Source organism: Mustela erminea, chromosome 10, assembly GCF_009829155.1.
Source record: "Mustela erminea isolate mMusErm1 chromosome 10, mMusErm1.Pri, whole genome shotgun sequence".
NCBI lineage: Eukaryota > Metazoa > Chordata > Mammalia > Carnivora > Mustelidae > Mustela > Mustela erminea.
In genome coordinates, this window is record NC_045623.1 from 78,142,671 (window position 1) to 78,163,091 (window position 20,421).

A 20,421-nucleotide genomic window follows, 5' to 3' on the forward strand; every position below is an offset into this window, starting at 1 on the left:
TTCTTCTTATAAGGAAACCGTAATTGCCCCAAGTTTGTAATTCTGTTAAGATTAATGCAGGACCCTGGATAATGCCAGGGAGTCATAACTCACTTTTAGGCTAAGAGCCCGAGACTTGGGGGGATTTATAGAATGGTTTCTAGATGCCACTCTGTCGATGAGCCCAAATTACTTTATGTACCTGTCTTAGTAACTTAAGCAGGTAAGGATTTAATCTACTCTCAGGGCTCTATGTCTGAGGAGGTAGTTTTCTATACAGGATTCCATCTTACTAGATTCTGATTTTACTAACTTGGTTCTAAGTTGATCTTGAGATCTCTGGTACCTGGTAGCATAGACATTTTTCAAAGGTCTGCTTGGGCAGTCTGAACAGATAAAAGGTGGTAAATGGGTTAATAGTCTTACTGGTCCCCAAAGCCATATGAGGCTGACCTCAGATTTTAATTCTGTCACCATGAAAAGCTTTTATTAAGTGGTTCCTGTCTGCAGATGGTGACATGCATTCAAATCTTCACTCCAGGAAACCCTGGAGGAAATAAGTCACTCTTAGAAGCTTAATGTTCTGGTAACTACAGGTTTGTTCGATTATATATTAAATCTTTATTTTTAAGAATCGTTTTAGTTGGAAATTACTCTAAAATGAATTGTGCTGCCCTTCTTTTTAATTTAGTTTGTTGAACCTAATTTAACCCTTTCTTAATGACCCATATCCTTATGGTGTGTGTGTGTGTGTATAAAGATATAAAGTTCCATAAGCTTTTTAGTCTATTTCTAACTCTGTTTTTCCCCCAAGACCATTTTTAGTGCATAATTTTTACAAAGTGCAAGGTTTTCAGGAGTGCGTATCATTGTATATAAATGTCTGGCGTTAAGTCTGTGGGTCACAGTCATAAAAGTTTTAAAAGCCATTGCACTAGGTAACTCCTCTGCTAACAATACTTTCTTAATTTGCATGGTCCTTGACTGTTTGCCAAGCCTCTACACATAAACCAGGAAAGGGATTAATTTTTTGTTGTTTTAAAATACAGTAAGCAAGCATAATGGAACCAGAAAGAGCATGGACTTTCAAATTAAACAGTCTTTAATTTTAGCCTTTCTATTTAGTAGCTGTGTGACCTCGAATGCCTTAATTAATCTCTCTCAGTTAATGTCAGAATCTCAGCTTTTTTTAAAAAAAAAAAAAAAACTAAATGAGAGTAAAGCTTGAAATCAGAACACACAGACTCCCCCTCTGCAATCTCCACTGAGCACTGCAACCTCCCACAGGCGGTGCGCACTCCCAGCCACCGTGTCAGTGGTCGCCCGAGGTCCCCGCTTGTCTCTGCACCCCTGTGCCACTAAAACTGCAAGCGATGTTGGTCAGGGGGAGCCTGATCCTGGCACCTGTTGCGATACTAGAATTGTTGGGTTCTTTAAATCAAGTAATGAAGGGAGAAGTGGGATAGGGGCAACATGGATGAACCCCACAAACAAAATTTTGAGTGGAGGGAAAAAGACCTGAAAGAGCACATGTGGTAAATTTTGTTTATATGAAGTTCCAAACAAGCAAAACTGTTCTACAATGACAGAAGTTAAGACAGTGTTTACTCGTGGGTGGAGTGGTGACTGGGAGAGGACACAAAGGAGTACTTCTTTGGGTGCTGGTAACAATGTCTTTCTTGGTTTAGAGACACATTGTAAAAGCTCATTGAGCTTTGTACTTAGGATTTGTGCACTTTTCAGTATGTTATACTTTATCACAAAGTCATTTTAAAAGTGTATAGCACAGAAACTAGCACATAGTTGATTTCCTTCCCCTATCATGGTTCCAAATAACAGCGTGAAAGTCTATTTAACAAAAGGATCCTAGCCTGTTTTCTTTGTAACCTCTCAGTTTCCTTTTTTCTGTTACGGTTCTGTGTCTCCTGGTTCCAGTCTTTTAATAAATGTTTAATAAATATATATGGTGGTAATCCCAATTGGTGTAGCTGAAGGAGTTCAGATCAGTCAGATAAGGTAAAATTCAATGTCTTACCACTGATTTAGGAATAAATCAGCAATACGAATTCTGATTTGGTGTTAATCTCTGACGATTACTTGATTTGATGCTTTGCTTTTTAAGTGGCGATTAAGTGGATTTTTAAATTTTGCCTGATTTCAGATCAGCTTCATTATTGAGTTTTTTAATGGTGGAACATTGGACCTATTCTCTTATTTTTGGCACTTTTAATACATGCCAGTTTTAGTATAATAGGCTTTGAAATAGTCATGGTCGCACCCTGTGACACCTCATATATTTTGCTTCGGTTCTCATCACTGAAAGAGAACCGTAGGTATTGTTTTTACCTTATTGCTTTGTACTACAAGTATAAAAGCAGAACTTAGGTACTTGGAAATTTATGCAAGGTCCTGTTATAAAAATCTTAGACCTGTTGAAAAGCCAATTAAAAAAAAACTCATTTATTTTTAATAATAATGTGTGGGTAATGTGTGGGATATAAAATAAGCCTATGACATTGTCTGTCCTCGGGGAGGATAGATTTCCTATAGGAGAGATTTGTGATATAGGCAGAAAATGAATTTTTCTACATTTGCTTTTGGTCTTTTGGATGTTGTTGGTTTTGGAGAGAAGACTTGGACATGGACTTTGAAAGAGAAGGTTTCTGACAGAGATACTAGGAAGGCCTTTAATCTACAGAGAGCTGTGGTGGTGATTGCGTGAATGCCAGTGAAGCGGAGAGGACCTGACCGAAGTTGTTAGGGATTAGTACTGTGACAAAAAGCTAAGGAGGTGGGAGGAGAACCCCCTACCTATCACATACTTACTTATATCCATTCATTAAAATAGATAATGCTATTCAACGCTCACAAACCCTTTGGAGTAGACACTATTATTCCCACATTAAAGATGCAGAAACTGGGGAGCCTGGGTGGCTCAGTCAGTTAAACATCTGCCTTTGGCTCAGGTCATGATCCCAGGGTCTGGGATCAAGTCCCACATCAGGCTCCTTGCTCAAAAAGGGGCCTGCTTCTCCCTCTGCCTGCCGCTCCCCCTGCTTGTGCTCTCTCTCTGACAAATAAATAAAATCTTAAAAAAAAAGATACAGGAACTGTGGCTCAGAGACATTTAGTAACTTGTCTAAGTTTACAAAGCTAGTGACAGAATTGGTGTTCAGACTCAAAGCCCATCTCTACCACATGCTTTATATAGATAATAATGTTATCCAAAGAAAGGATGTATTTATCAGAGGATAGCTTGGAAGCCTGCAGAATGGGACGTGGTAAAGAAAATTGATAGCTGGTTTCATCTAGGATTACTCAGATAAGACAATGTTATAACTCCCGAACTTAGTTTCTTTTAAATCCCTGTAAAGCTTTGTCTGTTTCTCTTGTGAGATGGTTGAATGGGACTGTGATGCAGACCCACCTGTTACCTGTTCTTTTCTTTCTTTCTTTCTGGTAGTAAAATAAATGTAATGTAAAATTTACCATTTTAACTACTTAAAGGCATTAAGTACCTTTACAGTGTTGCGTAACCTTACTATTATCTCCAACTTTTTCATCATCTCAAGCAGAAACTCTGTACCTGTTAAATCATAACTCTCCATTCCCTCCTCTGCCCCGCCCCTAGTACTTCTAATTTCCATCTCTGTGAGTTTGCTTATTCTAGTTACCGACTATAAGTGGAATCATACAATATTTGTCCTTTTGTGTTTGGCTTATTTCATTTAGAGTAATGTTTTCAAGATGTGTCTCTGTTGTAACAAGTATCAGAATTGTATTCCTTTTTATGGAATAAATATTCTATTGTGTGTATAAAGGACATTTATTTATCCAGTCATTTACTGATAGACACTTGGATTGTTCCTCTCCTTTGGCTATTATGAATGATGTTGCTATGAAAATTAGTGTATACGTATCTGTTTTAGTCCCTGCCTTCGGTTCTTTTGCATATATACCCAGGAGTGGAGTTGCTGGATCATATGGTAATTTTATGTTTATGATTTTGAGATTATCCACGGCAGCTGCATCACTTCTCATTCCTACTACCTGTTTGCAAGGATTCTAATTTCTTCACATCATGGCAACACTTCTTATTTTTATTTTCTTTTTTTATGATAACTATTTGAATGGGTGTGAAGTGGTGTCTCATTCTCATGTTGATTTGCATTTCTGTTATTGATTAATGATGCTGAGTAGCTTTTCATGTGCTTATTGGTATCTGTATAGATAAACAGAGAAATGTCTATTCAGGTCCCTTCCCTGTTTTTTAATTGGGTTGTTTGAGGGTTTTTTGTTGTTGTATTGTTGGAGTTCTTTATATATTCTAGATATTAACCCCTTGTTGGATATATAATTTGGCAGTATTTTCTCCTACTCTGTATAGGTTGTCTTTCACACTCAGATAGTGTCCTCTGATGCACAAATGCTTTTCATTTTGATGAAATCTAATTTATCTGTTTTTCTTTCATTGCCTGTGGTTTAGATGTTATATGCAAGAATCACTGTCAAATCCAGTGTCATGAAGATTTTCCTTTGTGTTTTCTTGTAAGAGTTTTATAATCTTAGCTCTTGTGTTTAGGTCTCTGATGCATTTTGAGTTAATTTTTGTATACAGTATAAGGTAAAAGTTCAACTTCATTCTTTTGCATATGGGTATTCAGTTTTCCCAACATTACTTGTTGAAAAGAATATCCTTTTCCCATGAATGGTCTTGGCACCTTTCCCAAAAATCATCTGACTGTATAATGTAGGGTTTATTTCTGGGCCCTCAGTTCTGTTCCATTGGGGTGTGTGTCTGTCGTTACACCAGTACAACACTGCTCTGATTACTCTAGCTTTGTAGTAAGTTGCGAAATCAGGAAGTGTGAATCTTCCAACTTTAGACTTGATTTTCAAGATTGTCTAAGCTATTTGGGGTCCTTTGAAATTCCATATGAATTTTAAGATGACTTTTTATATTTCTGCAAAAGACATCATTGGGATTTTGAGAGGGATTGCATTGAGTCTATAAATCTCTTTGGGTAGTATTGTCCCCTTAACAGTGTTAGTCTTCCAATTCATGAACACAAAATGTCTTTTCCATTTTTGTCTTTTAAAATTTCTTTTAGCATTATTTTGTAGTTTTCAGCATATAGTGTTTTACGTCATGTGACTGTTATATTTCTCAAAATAAATTAATAAGTTAACATTCTTATTTATCCATCATTGTTTAATGATCTGTAGAACTACCCTCAAGAATATATTCTGTTTTTAACAGAATCAGTGTTCTGAGCCCACAAAACTGAGGGAAGGATCCTGGAAATTGAAAACTTACATCTAAATTGCTGCCTTTGGGAACCAGTTTGGGTGTCCAGACTGTTTGCTTCCTCTGATAAAAACCTAATTTCACTGCATGTCTTATTTGATATGCAGTAGTTCATGTTTCTAATTTTTTCTGTCTTTTGCTTCCAGATTTCTCCATCTTGCTAAGGAGGAACGCTTTCTTATTTGATATAGCTGATGGTACCATGCAAAAATCGGATCCTCGAAAAGGTCAGAACCTGTATTTATATGTAATAGAAATAGAGAATTTTCTTCTATTAGGTTGTATATGAATCTGTGTCAGAAAAAGCGATTAGAATGAATAAAAGAATCTCATCATCTCATGCCAACTTAACCCTGCAATTTTAACAAAACTTCAGTGTCGTTTATACAGCTCTATAGTTTGCGAAGTACTCTTCACATAATTGTCTTACCTCATTTTTACAGTAATCTTGTGGAGTAGGTACAGTTGCTATTCCTGTTTTATGGCAGCAATGAGGGGTTAAGAGACTTACTCAAAATCATGTACTATGTGCTGTGTAATTTAATTCTAGATCTTTTGCCTTTAAATCTTTTTCTTCTCACTGTATCACAAGTTGATGATCAGTATCAGAATTTAGAAGGCATGTAAGTATTAAATATGGCAGCTATATGAACATTGGATATTATGTAAAAGTCTGTTAAAATGTTAAAATCCCTTTATGGATATAAAATATTAATGTCAGATCTTGATATTGAACATAATCTTTGAGATGATACCAAGTGCCTCAATATGTAATATACCATTGTCTTGGTGTGGCAAATGAGGCTCTTTATTCGCAGCCTACCTACTTTTCTGTTCTCATCTCCCTTTATCTCTATAGCTTACCCTGTGCTTTCCTATCTATAATAAACTGCTGGCTGTTGTCCAAATATGCTGTCCATTTTCATGTCTGAGCACCTTTATATTATATTCCCTTTGCCTAAAATGTCTATTTATCTTTCTTCTGACAGTCCTAGCTCAATTTCATCTCTGTGAAGCTTTCCTCACTTCCCCAAGTATAGTTAATCATTCCTTTCTGTTTTCCTAGAGCACTTTGTATAGGAAATCTCTGTGAGAGCAAAAGTCACATTATGTTATGATTTTGTATTTGAATTGCTGTCTGTCGTACTAATCTATGAGTTCTTTGTGAGCACAGGCTAGGACTTTGTCTTTGTGTCCTTACTGCCCCACATTACTCCTAGGCTTAGATACATTCATTTAAAGAATTCAAGACTAGCTCTCCTTAAAGGATGTGTACACCAATCTTAGTAGGAGACTGACCACATACAAATACTTAGAAGCTTGTAAATAAATATGGTGCATGCTTGAAGTAGAACAGAGGGATGGTCATACCCAAGCAGAATTTAGGGAAGAATTCCTCTGTATCAGGGATTAACAAACTGTGGCTGGTGGGTCAGATCCTGTTGGCTCCCTGTTCTGTAAATAAAGGTGTTTTGGAACAAAGTCATGTTTATTGTTAATGTGTAATTTATGGCTTCTTTCATGCTGCAGTGGTAGAGTTGTTGCAACAGAAACTGTGTGTCCCATAAAACTGAAATTATTTACTCTCTGGCTTTTTACAGAGGTTTTCCAAACCGTGTTTTAGGAGATGGGTTTTGAATAGAGGTATGAAAAAAAAAAGGAATGTGAATTGGTGAAGCATGAGTGTGTATCACAACGTAATGAAAACAGGCTGTAGTAGTGGGTACGCTAAGTGAGTAAGTTTCACTTCAAACAGGTTTGTCAGAGGGAGCTATGTTGGAGTGTAAAGAATGTTTCGGATTGATAAAGAGGGAACATAAAAATTCAATAGAAATTACCAGTAAACGCTTTGGGTGTGTAGTAAGACAGTTTCCTAATTAATAGAAGGGCATGAGGATGATGATGACAGAGAAGAAGGAATCAACAATGCACATTAACATTGATTGAGTGTCTATAATGGCCAGGTACTGGTCTAAGTGCTTCCTGTGTATCCTATTTATTCTCCTAGCACCTCAGCTAATTGCTGTTATTGTCTTTATTTTGCAGATGAGAAAACCAAGGCAAAGAGGCTTAAGTTACTTGGCCAAGGTTACACAACTAGTAAGTGATAGAACCAGATCCGAACCCTGGCAGTATTGCTGTAGGATCTTCATAATAGAAGAGAGAAATCTAGGGATATTTGGTAAAAATACCCTTGAGCTTGGACTAAGATAATTAGACTGAATTATTAGGACGTGTGCTAACCCATCACCATAAAGAGAAAATAACTAGACCATAGAGGTGTAATGTTGGAAGGCAGAGTGTCCAGTCAGAAGAGTATACTATGGATTAGGTGGAATGGGGGGGAATAAGAAGCAGATACATTTTATAGTGAGACATTTACATAGTCATTGAGTTTCACCTTGATAAGACCAGAAAGCAGCTAACTTACCCTGCGCACATGAAAGCTGCCCCCAAATGGGTAAAGAGCAGGCGTACTCAATTGAGGTAGAGATGAGCAGTGATTTTCAAGGAGCTAGGTGACATTCAGCACCCACCCCTCCCACCCCAAAGTATGTTAGAGTCAGTGGAGGTGTCACATCAAACACATGCCATTCTCTCCCTTTCCGTGTTGTTTCCCTGAGGGACCTTGTTCCTATGTAACTCTCTGCCATTGCTGTGATAAACATTTACCACGTTGGGCCACTTTATTTTTAATGTATGTATGTGTTAAATTATTTATATGCACTGTGAAAAATTTGGCAACAGATGTATACCGAATAAAAAGGGAAAGTGTCTTGCTGTCTTAAGATATCTCTTTTAGGTGCGCCTAGGTGGCTCAGTGGGGTAAAGCCTCCACCTTCGGCTCAGGTCATGATCCCAGGGTCCTGGGATCGAGCCCCACATTGAGCCCTGCATCAGGCTCCCTGCTCAGCAGGGAGCCTGCTTCCTTGTCTCCCTCTCTCTACCTGCCTCTCTGCCTACTTGTGATCTCTGTCTGTCAAATAAATAAGTAAAATCTTTAAAAACAAACAAACAAAAAAAGATATCTCTTTTAAAAGTTCAATTGTAGATGAAACTACTGTTACTAATGGACGTATGATGGGATTCCCTCGTGGTAATTGAGATGGAAAAAATATTGAGAATCACTTTCCTAAGGCCTAGACCCACAGCCAAGAATGGAAAGAACTTCCTAGGGAGGTGCAGTATCTTCATCAGTGGAGGTCTAAGATGGGACTCTGTAGGGATGCTAGAAAGAAGATTCAGACTCTGGCTGGGGTTGATGGAATTGGAGGCAGGGAAAGAGGAGATATTGAACTAAATGGCTTTTACTGTGTCTTCTAAACCTGTAGTTCTGTGTTATAACTTCTGACCCAATTACCAACCGCCAAGGAGAAGATGCTGATTTGACTGTCATGGATGACTTGAGTGGACAACAAAATAGTATAAGAGAAAAATCCAATGTATAAAATTCAAATTTATAGAACAGGTTACTTTGCAGTAAAACATTGAACTTATTTTAATAAAGGTTTCTTTAACCATCTTGGTGTGCTCAAAATAGACTTCATTTTTTTATTAAAAATTCCACGTACACTAAATTTTGTATTTATTGCATAAAATAAAAGCATCACACATTGTTCATTATTTCTTTTCTTTTCTTTTCTTTTCTTTTTAAATTTATTTGACAGCAGGAGAGGGAACACAAGCAGGGGGAGTGGGAGAGGGAGAAGCAGGCTTCCCACTGAGCAGGGAGCCTGACATGGGGCACTATCCCAGGACCCTGGGATCATGACCTGAGCCAAAGGCAGCTGCTTAATGACTGAGCCACCCAAGCACCCCATTGTTTATTACTTCAAAGAAAGAAGTTATCCCAGGTTATCCCACCTGGTTTTAAGTTGTAATGGGTAAGGAGGAAATAATTGGCCTAGTACCTTGATGTTGCTTCCCATAGACTCACAATGTGATAGAACTTAAAAGGGATCTTACAGATCATGAATGAAGTTCAGCCTCTTTATTTTACAAATGAGGAAAGTAAAAACCAAAGATGATGTGTTCCTGGCTCAGTCTCACGGTAGCCTAGTTGGAACTTGCCTCTCAAAGATTAGTGAGAAGGTATGTAAAGTGCCTTTAATGGTGCCAGTTCACAATAGTTGCAGAAATAGAAGGTAAAGAAGAAGAAGTTGCTGCTGCTGTTATTTCTTCTGCTCACATCACGTTTCTGCACGCCTTCAGAGGAAAAGTTGGTATTGTAGAAATATATGCCGTCCATGCTGTAAACCTAAAGTTGTGCAGTGTTGAAATGATGAAATCAGGAGGTCCATACCCTGATAAAATTGCAGGATATCATATTTGGAACCTTTTAAGGTTACCTAGTCCAACTTCCCTCGTCCTTCTCATGATTTAATACTTCCACCAAGAATTTATCTTACCTTTGCTTCCATACCTCCATGATGGCAGATTCATACTTTTCCTTCTCAGAGTTTATCTGATAGTTGGATACCTCTGACTGCCAGAAGGTTCTTCCAGTAATGAGCTGAAGCCTGTCTACCTGTAGCTTACACTCACTAGTCCCTAGTTCTGTCCCTCAGCATACTATTGAACAAGTACAGTTGAGTCTCATCTCTCCTCTACATGAGGACATGCTGGGTATTTGCAAACAACTCTCCTGTTTCCTGAGTTGTCTTTTCTCCTGGTTAAGCCTCCACAGTTTCTTGAACCTTTACTCTCCTCATTGCTTTCCTTTGAATACATTGTGTGCCTGTATCTCATTCAGAGTGTAAGGTCTAGACTTGAACATAAAACTCCACCTCCAAAGTGTTCTGACTGGCAGAGTAGATCAGCCAGTACTGTTAGGTCCTTTTTTCTGGATAGTGACAAGAATGATGGTGCTTTACTTAGTTCATGACATCAGATCCATGTAAGTCTGCCAGGAAGTGTGATGTGATACCACTGGTTCACTAAACATCTTCCCTGTTCAGGAAACAGGAGCCAGAAGATTTGTAGAAAGCATTAGCCTCACTTATGCTCTGGATCCCACCTCTATAAGCCTCTGGAAAGGGTACACATTATACATAGTTGAAGTCTTCTAGGACTGCCTGCAAGACAAAGGGAGTTATAGCCTTTCTGCATTTTCATTAGCCATTGCATGCTGCTTTGCTTGTTAAAGGAAATACTGATGTTCTGTGGGGTTCTTCTCTCTGTGTGCATGTGCAGAGATGGATAATTGCTACAGAGGGAGTGGGGGAGGGATGATTGCCAAGGAGAGATCTGTTCCATCTTCTTTGTTCACATCTGCTGCATGCACAAGACAGGATTTATTGCTGTCTTCGAGAAGGGGATTGCCTAGTTTGCTTCCCCTTCCCCCTCTTCTGGCAGATCATCCCAGAGGAATATTACCATCTCATCACACCTCTCTCTGAACAGCGTAAAAGTCAATGAAGGAGAGCTGGAGGCAGAGAATCAGCTAAAAGGCACTAGGAATAGTTGCTAATAAGAGAGAGTGGCTAATCAGTGGTACATTCCAGACTAGTCCCTTGTCCTGCCTTCTCTGTAGGTTGTCCTCCATGGCCACAGTGGGGCAGGTGTTCCTCCCAGCTTTTCCTTTTTGATCTCTGTGCTTATCAGCATAGGGTTATGGTTTATTAAAATCACAATTGCTATCTAACATTGAAAGAGTTCTGTCTCAGTGGGTTTTCAGAAGTACAATTGATGTGTCTTTTTTCTATTTTCCAGTTTCTGAGAAAAACATCCCTTCTCTTCTGTCCCTTCTTCCCTTCCTCCTCCCCCCGCCCCTCTCATTGATATGTGCATGTAAGCCTGCATTACTTCTTTTGTGTTTTCCAAGCTCTATGAATATTTAAAACATGGTACCTTTGGACATCCTCCATTTAATCTAGTTTTGCCTCATTAAATCCCAGACTGTGCTTAATATTAATTCGGTGTTCAGATCAAGCTAATAAGCCTCAGTGCTTCAGTTTTTACCTTAGTAAAGTGGGTAGAATATCTGAGTTGGGCTATTTTATGTTAGAAGCCTTTGTAAGATTTCTTTCTTGTATTTTTGTCTTTTTTTTTTTTTTTTTTTTTGGAGAGAGGCGGTGTAGTTAAGAGCATAGTTTAGTTTCAGATACTGGCTTTTCTACTGACTTTACCCTTTAAGACTGTTACTCAACCTTTCTGGGTATTATTTCCTCATTAGGTAAAAAGGAATAGTGATACCATACTAAGTGGTATCACACTGGTGATGACTTAACAAGATAGTTTTATTGAAATAATTAGCACAATATCTGGTACATAGTAAACACTTAAAAATAATAGCTATATAATGTTAATAATAATTATTGTTACTATATAAGTGATAATTTATAACTAAATTTTTTTCTTAACATATGAAGAATTTCTTTTACTTTTCCTTGCTTCAGGGGATGGCCTACTATGATTGTTTTATCATGTGTTGAAAGGATACTTCCATAGACTTGTAAATTTTCTGCTACATATTTTTTTCTCTCAAGGGTTTCCAGAAATAACAGAATCTTTACATCCTCTAGATCTTGTATTATCCACTACAGTCACCACCAGTCACATATGTTCATTTAAATTTAATAAAAATTAAATGCAAACAAAAATGGAACTGTTCAGACATACTGGCCACATTTGAAGTGCGGAAGAGCCACATGTGGCTAGTGGCTGCCCATTAGATGATACAGAACATTTCTGGCATCAAGGAAGGTTCTACGGGACAGCACTGCTTTATTTTACTGGTCTGTTATGTTGTAGTCTTTTCTCAGAAATCAAAGAGGCTATATTTTTTAGGATGTTCCACAGATTTCCCTCTTAATGTTTTAGGGCTCCAGACGTGCGTTTTGAGGATTCAGGTTACTCTTCTTACTCCAGAGCCTTTTAATGTCATTACAGTCTTTTGGAATAAATAAATACAGTTCTACTTACCCCAAGAAGATTGCATTATGGTAATTATTTTAAAGGTTCCAGTCCACAGTACGAGGAAGCCGGGGGAGAAAAGGAAAAGTAGAGTAATTCTAGCAGATATTCCTTAGAGTCAATACTCAAAAAAACTAAGTATTTGAATCCTTAGAGACTAACTAGTAATAGGAGGCTCTAATATCCTGTGTCCTCTTTGTAAATACATTGTATGACTTCAGGATCTCAGTTTTCCCTCTGAGAAAGCTAGCAAACAGCAAGTTTTTCCTTAATCCCTATTAACTGTATTATGTGCTTTTAAAGCCTTTTTTTTTTTTTTCATTTATTCTTCACAAAAACCTAATAAAGCAAGTAGGGTTGGGATTATCATCCCTATTTTACTGATAAGAAAACTGAGGCTCTGTGCAATTAAGTTAGCTGCCTAAACTCTTTAAGAGAAGGTAGTCTTTAAGGGAAAATACATTTGACATTCAAAACAGGATAGAATTTTAACTTCCAATTTGGTATTTGTTTTGTTTTGTTTTTATTTTGTTTTGCTTTATTTTACTACCAGTCAGACTATGATAAAAGAAAGAGTAAAGATTCTTTAGGGCAACGTGGAAACTGAATAGTGTCACATGAAGCAGGCCCTAGAAGAATGACTAAAGCCTCACTTGTCCTATGACAAGTGTGTGTCTTAGGGCTGGGTAGCTTAAACAACAGAAATTAATTTTCTCGCAGTTTCTAGTCTGGAAGTCCAAGTTCAAGATGCTAGCAGGGTTTTTTTCTGGTCAGGCCTTTTCTCAGCTTACAGACAAGCACTTTTTCAGCCACGTCCTCACCTGGCCTTTTACTCTGTGGAGAGAGAAGGAGAGAGAGAAGGAGAAAGAGAGATCTCTGATGTCTCTTTCTCATCTTATAAGAACAGGTTAGGGCCCCACCCTTATGACCTCATTTAACCTTAGTTACCTCCTTGCAAGTCCTATCTCCAAATACAGTCTCATTGGGAGTTAGGACTTTAACATAGGAATTGTGGGGGAGCACATTCAGTCCATAATACCATGTTAATGGATTTTTAGTATCTTTTGAGTTTTTGGCTTAACCTGGTTAGTTGGAAATTATGTTTATATGCAGTATTTGCATGGGACCAAATGTAGCAGATCCCCGTATTCTTGACTTCTGTGAATAATGGGGCTTAGGTTAGTTAAATTAAACCAGTGGTCCTTGCTATAAGGGACTGTCCGACCCTGAGATACTCTAATAACCAAGTAAGATTTATCTAAATGTCCTACTTTTTAAATAACGTAGCCAGTTTTTAACACGTCTCAGTATTTTAAGGGGTAATAAGTGTCCTCCTTCCTTCCACCCCCATTTTACAGATGGAGAAATTAACATACAGAGAAACTGACTTGTCAGAGGTCAGAGTAAGGTATTGGTGGATCCAGGGATAAATCCAAAACTTCTTAATTCCCTGACCAGTTTTAAGTCCATTGACTATGCAGCCTAGTGGTAAGTATCTTTTTACCCTATTCTGGAATTAAGAGGGATTAAGAGATTTAGTAAGGACTGATTCTAAGGAATTCCTCACTACTAATTATATCATTCATTATCTATTTCTTTTAGCCACGATGTCTTTTGTCATTTTGTCATCAATTTTTCAGGTCATAGAAGGAATTGAAGTTTTGCCTTTTAAATTCCTAAGGATATTCCTGTAACAGCTCAGCCACACATGAGATTATTAAGAAAATAAAGAAAACTATTATTTAATGAATTTGTTCTCTACATTAGGCACCATGTTAGACACTTTGTCTAGCATTTAAGTATTTAAATGTCATTAAAACTTAACAACCATTTCACGAAGGTACGTATTCTTGCTATTTTTATAGTGATAGTTTTAATAGTATTAGTTGGATTTAATAAAAACAACTTATAAGTTTCAGAGTTTAGATTCTAAAGAAAATTTAGAAGAAACTAAGAACCTTATCAAGAATCTTTAAATATAAAAATCTCTATTTTAGGCATAGGTTTCTGGTTTATTATGTCTTATCCCTTTTTTATCCTTTGCTTGGTATTTTCTGAGATGGGATGATTTGTCTTATCTGAGATTAAGTTAAATTTGCTCTTCTACTCGCCACTAAAATCACAAGAGTTTCTCTAAAGCCTTTTCTTCTATCCCTACATCTAAATAATTAGGATTCTTTTAATTACTAGAGAGGTTGAACAACTAAGCCATGTGAAAAGCAAGGGTGTATTGAGCCTTCAGAACTAAAGTCCCCTAAGCCATTAGTATATTTTCTCCTCTGTCGCTCACCTCTACTTCTCTGCCCGTTGGCTTCTTTTTGCTCATTGTAGATCTACCTTCTCTACCTTCTCTATTATAGTAAAAAAAGTACAGTCACTGACATTGACCACATTTTACTTTTCTTAGCATACCTCCTAACATGCCTTCCGCTCCAGCCACATTGGACTACAGTTGCCCAGCATGGCACTGTCCAACAGAAATAGAACGCAAGTCACATATGTAATTCTAAATTTTCTAGTAGCCGCATTGAAAAAGGTAAAGAAGAAACAGAGGGTGCTCGCTTCGGCAGCACATATACTAAAAAAAAAAAAAGAAGAAACAGAGGAGTTAATTTTAATAATATACTTTATTTAGCTTAGTGTATCCAAAATACTATTTTGACACATAACCAATATAAAAATACTTAATGAGCTATTCTACATTCCTTTTTTTCATACTCAGCCTTCAGAATCTGGTGTATGTTTTGCAGTTATAGCATATCTCAATTTGGACACCAAGTTATGTCAGAAATACTTGATCTGCATTTAGATTTCAACAATTTTCAATTGAACAAGTAGATACTCATACCCAGTTTTATTCCAGACAAGGTAGGGGGTTGGGGTAACTGGGTGATGAGCATTAAGGTGGGCACGTGATATAATGAACGCTAGGTGTTATATGCAGCTGATGAATCACTAATTTCTACCTATGAAACTAATAAAAAAAACCTTTTCCCTATAACTGTATTGAGTGTCAGTTATGAATTTAAATTAATAAAAAATGAAAACAAAATTAAATATTCACTTCCTTAGTCATACCAACTATATTCAGGTGCTGCATATGGCTAGTGGCTACCATATTGGACAGAGCAGATCTAACATAATGCTTCATTGCGCCATTTCTTTCTTTACATTATTCCCTCTCTGTGATACACTTTTCTTATTACTCCATCTCCAAGATTCAGTTCCTTTTCCATGGCCTTAGTTTCTTCTCCCACCCTCTCCCCAGATAGAACTGGCCCCTCCCCTCTCCTTTACCTTTTTAGCCCCTGTATACTTTTAATGTAGCACCTATAATTCTTTATCACACTTACTTAGGTATCTTTCTCCTTCTTCTAGACTGAAGGGAGAGTACCTTGTTATTTTTTGAATCCCCCATTACCTGGCACAGGGCTGGAACCAATGTGTAGTCAAAGAGTTTTTGTTTAAAGAGTGAATGAATATAATAACTTCAATCTGGCAGTAGGAAAGGCCTTAGAGGATTATTTTGAAAATAGCAAATTGGAGGGGCACCTGGGTGGCTCAGTCAGTGAAGCATATGCCTTTGGCTCAGGTCGTCATCCCAGGGTTCTGGGATCAAGCCCTGCACTGTCAGGTTCCCTGTTTACCAGGGAGCCTTCTTCTCCCTCTCCCTCACTTGTGTTTTCTCTCTCTCTCTCTAATAAATAAAATCTTAAAAAAAATAGTCAATTGGAAATAGAATTTAAATGTCAAATTGAACAAGATTTAATAGGAAGCAATTCACTGTCTTTTAAACCTATGACATTATATTCATTCATTTCATTTCATGGACTGAAACACATGAGATGTTAAGGAGAATGAGACATAATTTATACTGCAAAATAGTTCATAGTTGGGATGTTTGCATGTGCTCAAACACATGTACACAAGGTGTGGATGCATTGCTATCTCATAATATTGTTTGTTGCTTAGTGAAATAGAACTCCAGGATTGAATAGGATCTTAGAAGTTTATGTAATTAATCCCTTTCCAACCCATGAGTTCCTTCTCAGCTTGGAAAAGTTTCAGCATCTTTGGTGATAAGTGGCCTTCCAGCCTTCCGCCTGTGCTCTTTAGAGAATGAGTGACTCGTCCTTTGCAGGATGGTTCTCACTGCCAGGAAGTCTCATTCTGAAACCTGCTTCCGTGCAATGAATGCTGTTGCAGATGCCTCCAGTCGAAAGATCCCATTTTTGGAACCTCTGGTTTAGAATGTCAGCTTCATGAGTAGGAGGAGTTTTTATCTGTTTAGTGATCTATCTTCGGTGCCTACAACAGTGCCTGACTAATAACAGATAATACATGTTTGTTGAATTAATAAGTCTTTAGAAACAGGATTCAGGCATTAATTCAATTCAGTTTTTTATCTGTGAACTATTATTGCGTATTTTTCATTGCTGTTGCCTGACCAACCATTGCCCCCCCATGGCACTGTTAAACTTTCTGAACCGCAGAGTCTTATTCTTCACCTGCAAATAGAGACTGGTAATACCTGAGATGATCTGTATAAGAATGCCTGGTTCTGGGCCTCGTATGTGGTAATGATAGGTGTTAGTTGAATTTGGTATGGCAACCTCTGAGCCTCCTGACATCCCAGAAATGCAAGTCCATTATTTTATTAATTGAGTTTTTAAAATTGTGATAAAAGGGGCACCTGGGTGGCTCAGTCAGTTAAGCATCTGCCTTCAGCTCAGATCATGACCCTGGGGTTCTGGGATCGAGCCCCACTTTGCAGGCTCCCTGCTCAGTGGGGGCGGGGGTCTGCTTCTCCCTCTCCCTTTGCCCCTCCCTACCACTCATGCACTCTCTCTTGCTCTTTTTCTTTCTCTCAAATAAATAAATAAAATTTCTTTAAAAATTGCGATAGAAGACATAAACTTGAAATATACCATTTTAACCATTTTTTATTGTAGTGGAATTGGGTACATTCACGTAGTTGTGCAGCCATTTCCACCACCCATCTGCAGAACTTCTTTCATCCCACAACACTGAAACTGAAACTCTGTACTCATTTAATGATAGCAAGCACATTTTTAATATTAGCCTAGGTATTGAAATAGTAAATCTGTATGGAAAAAATTCCAAAATCAATATATAAATGACTACTCTATTATCTGAAATTTTCAATGATCTATTTTAAATTATGCTTTATTTAGTATAAATAATTGATATCTAATTATAATGAATTCTGTATCTAAGTATCCATTTATATGTCAAAATTGTCTTGGTGAAAGCGTGCATTTAAACATTGACTTCTTAATATGTGTGATTTTCTCACATTGCATAACTGTTTCTGAGTTTGGTGAAAAGACATTGTTCTTTTCCTGTCCCCCCCCCCTTTTTCTTTTTTTGAGTGCTTGCTGTGTACCAAGCCCCTGGAATACTGACTAGATTAGTAGCATTTAGCTCTGACACTGTGGAGCAGGTATAGAAGTGGGAGATAGAGATGGTGCTCTGCTTAGGGAAGTTGCCAGAAAGCCATTATGAAGTAACATTTATCCTGGACCATGGTGAATAAATAGGAACCTTCCAAGTAGAGAAGTGGGGTGGGGTGTAAAGTCCAGATGCAGAAAGCGCTATGGCATGTCTATTATGGAGACAGTCTGGGGTTTGATCTTTGAAGACTTTTAAAGGAGTAGTGACAAGTTTAATCTGTATTTTAGAAAATGAGTGCTTGAGTATGGATTAGAGAGGGATGGGGTCCCACATGGGACTGAAGTAATTGTTTCTGTCAGGCAGGTGAAAGAGAATGAAATCTTAAACTCAGAATAGGAGCAGAGGAGACGGTAATTTCAGAGGAAGAGCTGACAGATTTTGATAGCTGGTTGGATCCAGAGGACGAGAGAAGACAATTAAGGAGGACTCCAGGTTTCTGATTTGTTGCTGTTAACTGGGAGAAGGACGACCAGAGAAGAAATAAGAGAGAGCATATGCCTGAGGAGAGAGAATAAAATAAAACTGGTTATTTAAAAATAGTAGCTGCATATCATAATGTATTTTGAAACATGGCCATTAATCTTAAAATGTTTTGGGGGAAAAAAAAGAGCTCCTTTTCTTTTATGTGTGGAATTCTATCAGAGGCAGCATTCTGTTCATTTAAGAATTTCATTCATTTAAGAATTGATTGAAGAATTGAATTTAAGAATTGATCGATTCATTTAATTCATTTAAGAATTGATATAGGAATGATTCCCTAATCTACTGAGTAATTTATGGTAATGCTTAAAAATTAAGTCATTTGTAATGAATGTAGTTGTCTCCTTTTCTTCTCTGGGGGACTGCTTTCCAGGTTCCACTTGTTTGTGTGAGGAGTTACAAATATTTTTTCTCAGAAGTTCCTTTTTCATTGTCTTGTGGGGCCTTATTTGATGGCTTTATGCCAGTTAAGTTTTTTAATTATTCTGTTCATTATGCTTAATCATTGAGTCTGGTTTTTTTTTCTCTTTACTAGAATATTTTTTTCCTAAATTGTATTGGTTGCTTTTGAATTGTTTTATTAGTTTTATTAGTGATCTTGTAGCCTGCTTTCTATTTATTGTGGCTCCTAAATCTGTTTTGTGTATACCAGTAGCTCATCTTTACATAAGCAATAGAAGAGTGAAAACTTGTACATAAATGAAATATATATTGTATATTTAATTTTTAAGACTATGTTCTAATTATAAAAATAATTTTTGAAAATTTAAATATAAATTAAGTTATACCCTAATATCTTTTGTCTCTGTCAGCAATTTTTTAGCCTGATCAAGTTTGCAATCTTTATTCATGATTTAGAGAACAAACGTGGCAGTTACTAGAAAGACAGGGGACATCCTACTAGGAGAGAAGGCAAAGACTTTGGGTGGAACACTAGCCAATGTGACTGGAGTGTAGTGGAAAAGGGAAAAGTCATATGGGGCAAGATCAGCCAAATACTGCATAGCTGGGCAAGGCAACCTTAACTCATTGGGGAGCTATTGGGAAGCCATGCTTAAGCAGATGTTTTGTCTTTTAAAATGCTCATTCTGAGGGGGCCTGGGTGACTCAGTCCATTAAGCATAGGACTTGATTTTGGCTCCTCATGACGTCAGGGTCCTGAGATCGAGCCTTCCCTCCCTCTCCCAACTGGACTCCGCACTCAGTGGGGAGTCTGCTTGAGGTTCTCTCCCACTTCCTCTCCCCCTCCCTTCACTCTCTCTCTAAAATAAATAAATAAATATTTAAAGATAAATAAATAAAATGCTCACTCTGAGCCCTGTATGGTGAATAGGTTGGAGTAGGCCAAGAGTAGAAACAGGAATTCTAGTTAGCAGGCTGTTCGAATGGCCCAAGTAAGAGGGACAGTGCCTGGAACTGGAATGTGAGCCATGGGATGAGAGTGGTAAATGGGTTGGGGACATGGTCCAGCAGAGCTTACTGAGTGGATTTGAGTGTGAAGAAAGTAGAGGCATCAAGAATAACTTCAGGGATTTTGGGCTTGAGCAACTCGGTGATGGAGATGCTATTCACTGGTTTAGAGGAAACAAAAAGAGGAACAGTCTTCCCCAAACCAATAAATGGCATCTCCAGCTCATATAATTTCACTCATATGTGGAATTTAAGAAACAAAACAAATAAGCAAAAGGGAAAAAAGAGAGAGAGACAAACCAATAATAGACTCTTAAATGTAGAGAACAAGGTGATGGTTACCAGAGGGGAGGTAGGTGGGGGTGGGTGAAAAAGATGATGGGGGTTTAGGAGGACACTTGTGATAAGCACTGGGTGATGTATGGAAGAGTTGAATCGCTATACTGCACACCTGAAATTAATGTTACACTGTATGTTAACTAACTGGAATCTAAATAAAAACTAAAGTAAAAAGAAGAACAGATTGGCAAGAGCTAGCATTCTGTTTTAGTCATGTTAAGTTTGAAGTGTCTGATTTGATAACCTTGTAGAGACAGCCTATAGGTGGTCAAATACATAAGCATGGAATTCCAAGAGGAGGCCAATGCTAGATATATGAATGATCTCAGTGGAATAGTAAACAGAAAAACCCTGTTTGAATGAGGAAATAACGTGAGGAAGTAAGGAAGCAATGGGTATAGACAAATCTTAAAATAAATTCCTCTGAGAAATAGAAGGATATAGCGGGAGGGATATATGTGGGATTAAGAGAGGGGAGGTGTTCTTTTGTTTTGTGTGTTTGTCTGGTTTTTGTT

The 20,421-nt window shown here is 37.7% G+C and overlaps 1 protein-coding gene across 8 annotated transcripts in view; it reads left to right on the forward strand.

Moving 5' to 3' along the window:
• SCMH1 (Scm polycomb group protein homolog 1) overlaps positions 1-20,421 on the forward strand; it is a 171,747-nt gene that overhangs the window by 28,689 nt on the left and 122,637 nt on the right. For 4 of the 8 annotated variants that reach the window (XM_032303149.1, XM_032303157.1, XM_032303154.1 and 1 more), the window contains exons 2-3: positions 5,434-5,514; positions 7,334-7,387. In XM_032303149.1, coding sequence (XP_032159040.1) covers positions 5,490-5,514; positions 7,334-7,387 — 79 coding nt within the window. In that variant the 5' untranslated portion in view covers positions 5,434-5,489. Of the gene's footprint in view, positions 1-5,430; positions 5,515-7,333; positions 7,388-7,453; positions 7,470-13,560; positions 13,691-20,421 lie in introns of those variants that run through there. The other 4 variants (XM_032303152.1, XM_032303151.1, XM_032303153.1 and 1 more) reach the window with 4 other exon arrangements.